At 48.8% G+C, this 7,709-nt stretch overlaps 1 protein-coding gene across 1 annotated transcript in view; it reads right to left on the bottom strand.

Moving 5' to 3' along the window:
- LOC118790845 (A disintegrin and metalloproteinase with thrombospondin motifs 2-like) overlaps positions 1-7,709 on the bottom strand; it is a 126,972-nt gene that overhangs the window by 67,877 nt on the left and 51,386 nt on the right. Inside the window, exon 5 of the mRNA XM_036547938.1 lies at positions 3,977-3,993. Within this exon, the coding sequence (XP_036403831.1) occupies positions 3,977-3,993 (17 nt within the window). The remainder of the gene's footprint in view (positions 1-3,976; positions 3,994-7,709) is intronic.

The raw sequence follows: 7,709 nt of genomic DNA on the forward strand, positions 1-7,709 counted from the left end.
CCGAGTGAGGACCATGCGGAAGAGTGCGGCCTCTAAATGAAGTGCGCTTTTCCTGATGCACAAGGTCTGCTGAGCGCTGAGATTTCATTGGTGGTACAGGGGACAGCAGCTGGGGTACAAGTTGCTAAGGGCGACAGTGCGCCAAGTGAGCTGAGCCATATGAGGACTCATGCTGCACCCCGTAAAGGGGGAGCTCGGCTCCCCGACCACACGCAACATTAGGACGACCACCTGCTCTTACAGGTGTTGAAAAAGGGCTTTGTGAGGGGTGGGCCGATGCAGTGGTGGTCAGCTGGATGAATACACCGTGGCCTCCCCATCACCAGGCCTGCCTTCCAGGCCAGGAGATCAAAGAGATGGGGACCTTTGGAGGTGCAGTGTAAAGGCTTCTGGGTCAAATCAATAAATCCATAATGCAATAGACAGATGTTCCATCTGAGACAGGTTACTTCAGAGACGGAGTGAGCCCCGCCTTACACGGTTTCTGCTCGCTTGTCTTGTGCTACACCAGCGGCAGCGAGGGCCCTGCTGACACGCAAATCCGAGGCCCGGGCAGGAAGGACTGATCTCACTTGACAAACTGGCACCTTCTGGCGTGGACAAGCTGTGTTTGCCCAAAGTGACAACATGGAGCAGAGCCACGAATCTCCGAGATGGAAAACAGGCACGGAACTCCTTGTTAACCTGATTACAGGTTGTGCCGCGTAAAACCAGGACAGATGTGCCAACGCTTCCACGGGAGGGAGCCGGAAAAATATAAACAGAACCCTAAGAGATGTTTTTACTATGAAGGATTCCTTTTGTTCTTTGTCTTTGGAAATGCCTGAATGTTTTTTTTTTTTCTTCTTTTCTTTTTCAGTGGATGCTGCTCTTGTTTGACCGGGATCTGATGGTGGTGGTGGTGATGGTGGTGGTGGTGGGGGGGGGGGGGGATGTTGGCTTTCAGAATTCTAGAGTTTTCTGCTCTTGCGATTTTAGCCCCACGCTCTCCCTCACTCATGAAGTCCGTCTCTTCGATCCTTTTTAAGTCAGGATCAAAGTCTTGTCAAGGCCTGCGCCGTGGAGACGGCGTGCGCTGTGACAGACAGACGAAAGAGAGGACGATGCCGTCGGAAATTCCCACCCAGAAATTCCAGCTGCTGTCGCCGAAGTCCAGCTGTTTAACCTTTAGTTGTGTACATGCGTGTTGGTAAAATCCACGAAAAATTAGAACTGTGACATGAGACGCTTCAACTGTCTCCACAAAACACATTGTTATGCTGTATTCTCATTGGCCACACCATCGTATATCTGCAGCATTTTGTGTCTGAACCAAAATTTTTGGGTTAGTTTTGTTTTAATTCCTTTTTGTTTAATTCCTCAATATTTTCAGTCCTTAATTTTTGTGCACATTTCTGAAAGACGCTGCTAGTTTACTCAAATACTCAAACTCTAGTGTAGCTGGCAGAAATTAAATCACATGCAATTAGCATTCAAGAGCAGTAAGACAAAAATAAATCGGTTTAAAATGTTCAGATCTGCTTGTTTGAGGAAATCAAGGGTTTAATGTTCGCTGGGTAATCAGCTAATTGGCTGCATCAATGCCTCTGCCGTTTTGCTGACCGCGTGAGATTGTGGACCTCTCCTGCTCTGTATTTACCGCACAGTGTCTCTGGCTCTCTGTCTGTCTGCAGACCTCATCCCTGGAATAGCTGCTCGAATCGGCAGCTCTACCCACTCCCATCCAAGAAGCTCTGCATTCTCACGCAGACAAATGTCATTCATTACTACACTAATGTGCAATAATAAAAAACAGAAGCTATCGGATTCCTTTTATATGGCTTCACCCTCATATTGTAATGCCTCTCACAGCGACACACGAAGAAGTATGAAAGCGATTTCTTTGCTGTTGATTATTTATGTGTGGTGCGTGCCAACTAAAGCATCCTGATTTCTCATTCCCCACAATAAACACGTCTGCTTCTGCTTGGCCCACTATTGGCTGCGGCAAGTACAGGGTCTGAAAGTGAGAGGAGAAAGACTGGGCCACGGTACAGACATGGCAAAAACTACAACCACGCATATGTGTAGCTGAATCCGGGCTAGCATAAACACCGGACTGAGAGCTCTGAGAATCAGAAGCAGGAGTGGGGAAAAATGTTTATGGAGAAGTTATAAATCTGTAGTAGCTGGTCATATAGGCTAACCTGATGAGGTGAGATGAGGAAAAACACTAAAGCAAAGCTTCTACGCTCTCTGTTCTTTCGTAACCTTGTCTGTCCTTTACTCCGTTGCCACTCTCTGAGAAGTGCAAAAGGGGAAGTTCACAATGCATAAAAAGGAAAGTTAGAACCTGCGGATGAAATGTTTGTGTATATTTGAAATTTAGCTAGCTAGGCTATTTAACCCTGTGTTGGCACAGAGATGCCTTCTGAATAGATCCGATCACAAATTGCAGATTGTTCCTATAAACCCACAAATGGAGGCGTATTCTTTGGCTTCAATATCCCCTCTAAAACGATTAACACAATAAAAACCACACACACACACACACACACACACTGTTTCAGCCTGATACATACAAATCACACCTAGAAAGAAAACATTGGTCACCTCAGGCGAACAGCAGCTTTCTTAATACGAAGTGGATCAGTGGTGTCTTCCTCTATCTCTCCCTAAGGCACTGCTGGCTGACAGCATCATACCCTCCTCGTTGCCCAATGTAGGCAGATGCTATAATCTGGGTGGGACTGCCACACTCAGACAAGGTGAATAATTCTGCCCTGTGGCACTCCATCTGCCTGTCTCAATGCTTCCTGATCCACTCTTTCCCAGCATGCTCTGGGGCCCCAGTCGTTACGTCCTGGCAAGGCCGACCCCATTTTCTCTGCCACATCCTGGTCCGGTTCCAAGGTGCCAATGAGGAGCGGAGAGGAAGGGAGGGAATTAGCAGGGAGGAGACGTCTCTCTGTGTCTCTCTCCCTCTCTCTCTCCTGCCCGATGACAGGATTCTATGCCTGCCCGTTTACCGCTGACATTCTAGAACCAGTCCTACTGTAACCATGACAGCAGTTCTGGGAAAGCGTTTCCCCAATGTCCAAAGCGTATGCGGCAACACGTATGAATCTCGCTGCTCTCCGCGGCCTCCCCAGCTTGTTCATATATCTGAGCCCCCCTCCCTTTTTCACAGTCTCAGATTCCTCTTCCTCCTGCTCCAGCCACAACCCCGCCCCAGTCCGCCCTGCCTGTCTTTCCCTCTGTTCTCACCTAGCATGTACTCTTACCCTTCCTTTATCGCTACACTGGGGGTTTCAAAGCCTGGACCTTCTGCAGGTGAGGTTTGGCTGAGACGCCAGGGGTTCCCCTGGGGAGCTGCATGGTTTCAGCAGTGGCTCCTTGCCCTGGGAAGGCAGGCCATGCAGCTACGGGGGGGCTCCTGGGGGGCTAACCTCCAGGTCTCACAGCCACGGACGTGCCTGAAGGGGGAAAGCGTACATCTGACCCCCCAGGGGTGCCCAGCGCACACTGTTACACAGGGCGGAGAGACCCAGCATGCTTCAGGGCGGGAGCAATGGCAACAGCACAACAAGGTCAAACAACAACAAGACAACAGGGTGTTGTCAAAAGTGTGTGTGTATTCCTGTGTGTGTGTGTGTGTGTGTGTGTTTGTGTGTGTGTGTGTGTGTATGCCTGTGTGTGTGTGTGAGTGCACATGTGCACTTGGGGTAGTAAGAGACAATGACAGTCTCCTTGTGGATCATAGATGGTGTCAATTAGAGTGAATTAAAAATTTCACCTTTTTTTCTTTAATTCACACTAGGGCTGGGCGATATAACCGTCGCGATGGAACGGAAGCATTTCACATGACCTCTGAAAAGTGTAGGTGTGCTCCTGCATCAGGTATGGCTAACGGGAAAAAAATACGGGAAAAAACCTAATGCCACATACCAGGAATAGCTGTTATTGCGCTAAAAATAGCTATTCGATATATTGCGACGGCTATATTGCCCAGCCCTAATTCACACCTACAGTTATATATTAGACTGTCTGATTAAACTGTGCTTATGGCAGCTGCCTTTCTTCCAGTAAATGCTTCTTTCTGCATGAAGAGGGGATGGAACAGCCACACCTTTGATTGCCAGATATTTTTTTTGCCAAAGACTCTGCAATACAGCTAGTTAGTGCTGGCCCTCACTGTCTCCCAAAAGCAGAGCTCCCCCACGTCCCACAGTCCTAACCACCTCCTCTTAATCAGGGCTAAGACATGAAGGTTGAAGTCCTGCAGTGGCCTGCAGAGGCACGGTACACACCCCTGCTAAATCGGGCATAATCTCGCTCCAGTCCCGGGCGGGAAACTTCTGTTGTAGCCTTTAGCAAGGTATTTAACCTGAATTGCATCTATAAATATCTGGCTGTATACAGAGGATGTGTTCAAAAAATAACTAATAAATAAGATATGAAAGTTGCCCTGGATACAGGCACATGCTTTGCAAATAAATAATATGAGACTGCAGGTCCTGTTGCATTCGGAGTGCAGGCTGAAGAGTGATCAGACAGCACACCTCCATCCTGACCATCTGACTCCTACAGGGCAGTATAGCGCCGCCTGACGGACTCGAGGTTTTTTTGTTTTTTTTTGCCAAGGGACATCCTCATGGGTGTGTCTCTCACACACATATTCACACGATTGCACAGTCTCCTGTGCACAAACGAGCCACGTCCTTAGTACGATGGCTACGGTGCGTACAATGCTAATACTAAATGTAGGCATCAGTAGTGCTTAGGAAGTAAACATAATAGCAACTAATAACCACATACACAGGACCTACAGCTCACATGCACAGACACTACCAAACACATTCACAGAGACTATTATGACACAGACACTACTCCCCACATACAGACAATACCCCACACATACACAAGTCCTATTCCCCACATACACAGACACTACTCCTAAGGCCAGAACGCAGCTCAAGCATAGGCAAAATCCCGAGCAAACAGGGCTAGAGCACAGTGAGGAGACAGGTGGAGCTCAGCATAGTTGTGTAATCGGGAGTCTGTCTGGCCATAAAAATCCCAGCTTCCACCTTTTCAAGCAACACCATCGATCCATTCCCCACTTTTCATTAGCTAATAGACAGCTTCAAAAGACAACAGGGAGCTGCTGCTGCTCCTGGGAGGATGTGTGTGTGTGTCCGTGTGTGTGTGTGTGCATGTGTGCGTGTGTGTGTGTTTGCATTGCTAACACCGTCTTTATTTCTTTATTTCATTATGAAAACAATGAAAAACGCACGCAAAGTGTACGCATACATACATGCACACACACACATACAAACACAGATGCACACGCACACACACACACACACACACACACACACAAACACAGATGCACGCGCACACACACGGACATACACACACACATGCGCGCTCGCGCGTGGAAGGGCTGGGTCTCGGGTGTCAGTAACAGCGAGCACAGACCTGACTACCACTGCTAGAATCTGACTCCTTCCAGAGATCAACAGTGTTGGTTTCTATGGAAACTCCGACACGTTTCCCTCTCTCTCCCCTTGTTGTTCCTTTATTATTAGATGTTCGAGAGTAGACTGCTCAGAATAGAACCATCCGTCTTCATTATCCATATGCACACACACACACACACACACACACTGCCTCAGAACAGCACCTCACAACTGGCTTCTTTAACGAATGGAACCTTCAATCATCCGCACAGCATCTGCAAAGCGCTCCTCCGATGTCCGTTTTTATAGCCATCGAGTTTCTCTCACGCAACCCCCCCCACCCTCCCGCTACACGTCCCCCCCCCCCCCTTCCCGGGTTTCTACTTAAGCCCAACACAGCCGCTTATTAGTATTAAATAAGAGGTGAGGACAGACTCTCTGGGCCTGATTACAGTTATTTGTTTTTCAATAAAATTCCACATCAAAGACCCTGTAATCACGCTCCGCTAACCACAAGAGACGGCTGCTCGGCGGAGACAGGAGCCTTTTGAAACGTATTAGGAAATGCACAGGTCGCTGACGGCCACATTCTCAAGGGAGGGTGGGGTTGGGGGTTGGGGGGGGTGTGTGTGTTAAAAAAAAAAAAAAAAGTCTCGCTCTTTTCCTTTATCTGTCTGTTTTGAGAGACTAGGGTGTAAACGCAGTCCAGGATATGTCTGCTATTTAACAACGGCCAGCTTGTTAGCTTATTAGCCTTACTGTCAGCTACAACTCCCTGCTGCCACTATGCACCTGTAGCATTACTTTTAGCGCTGATCTCTTCACCATTCAAATTGACTTGTCTGTGATTTGATATGCTTAAACTGTAAGTGGCTCCTGAACCCATATGTTATTATCGAATAACACTGATCATATTAATAATTGGACACAATAATCTGAACACGCCCCCGTGAGCTCTGTGCCGTGACCGTTCTAAACCGCGCCTCCCGGTCCGTCTTTGCAGGACCTCAGCTGACATCTCCCCCCGCGGTGTCTGCGTCTCCCTGCTGTCTCCTACACAAAGCGGCACCCCAGCGCAGGAACATCGCAACCCTGGAACGCGCACGCCGTGGGTGAGAAAACAAAAACGCCGCAGAGGGGACGAGCCGCGGCAGCTTTAAATAATTAAGGGGCCGGGATCCTCAATTTCCTCCAATTAAGTTACACTGGGGGGAGGAGGCAGGCGGTTCCTCTCCAGTTCAATAGTCCATTACGCGCAACATGAAATATGATGTTGGCCGGCGAAGCCCAACCATCCCCCCCCCCCGACCCCGCGCACAGGAAGCCCCCGTGGAGAGGGTGTAATCCTACCTTCGCCCCCATCCCTCTGAGGGACGCCCGCTCCTCCTCTCTCTACCGCTTTTCAGGGAAAGGAGAGATTGGTAACGCTTTCATCACCACGGGGCTGCGGCCGCCGGCCGTTCCCGCGAGTGTGTACTGAGAGGACACCCCTCCGGCGCCTTGACGAGAAGCTCAAACCCAGGAAAAGCGTTCTGTTGGACACGCTGAAGATTCATCTGCCTTGAGAGGGACCTCGACCTGGGGGCTCGGTACGTCCGGCTCACTTTCAAAAACGCACTGGCTTTTTTCCAAGAAAACCAGAAAAGACTTTGATGCTCCAGTAAGATACGCATGTTAAATGGTAATTGTGAGATAATCCAGCGATAGAGTTTCGCATCACAGCCCTAGGTGCCCCTTCCAAAGCTCTCACGCTGTGTGGGACAGTGAAGACTGTAACCCGAAACGACACCTGTGGCTGTTCGCCACAGCCTTCACATAGAGGAAGAACCTTATGGGGAAAAAGGTAGCTGACAAAGACATTAAGAACAAGAATGAATGAGGCACAACTGCTGACAAACGAATGACAAATGAAGAGTTGAACAGTTGTTGTTCATTTCAACAGCTTTGCTATTCATTTGCTGTTATTCATTTATTCTGATGAAAATTGTTAAGTATAATTTCCCTGTTTTATCAATGAATTTTATCCATTTGCCTCCCACCTTTTGGAAGCAGCTGTACTTCAAACAGAGAGGGGGTGCAAGAGAGAGAGAGATGGACAGAGGGAGGGCAGAACGGTTCTGCAGAAAGTCCAGTCTCCTGATAACGGACTGAACTGCAGCCAGATCGTGCTAGGGCGGCGGATCCGGACCCGAGACCACCAGAGATACCACTTCCTCTTATCTCTGGATCCCAACCAACGATAACTGAGTCTGGACCGATCCCTACATT

Source organism: Megalops cyprinoides, chromosome 16, assembly GCF_013368585.1.
Source record: "Megalops cyprinoides isolate fMegCyp1 chromosome 16, fMegCyp1.pri, whole genome shotgun sequence".
Lineage (NCBI taxonomy): Eukaryota > Metazoa > Chordata > Actinopteri > Elopiformes > Megalopidae > Megalops > Megalops cyprinoides.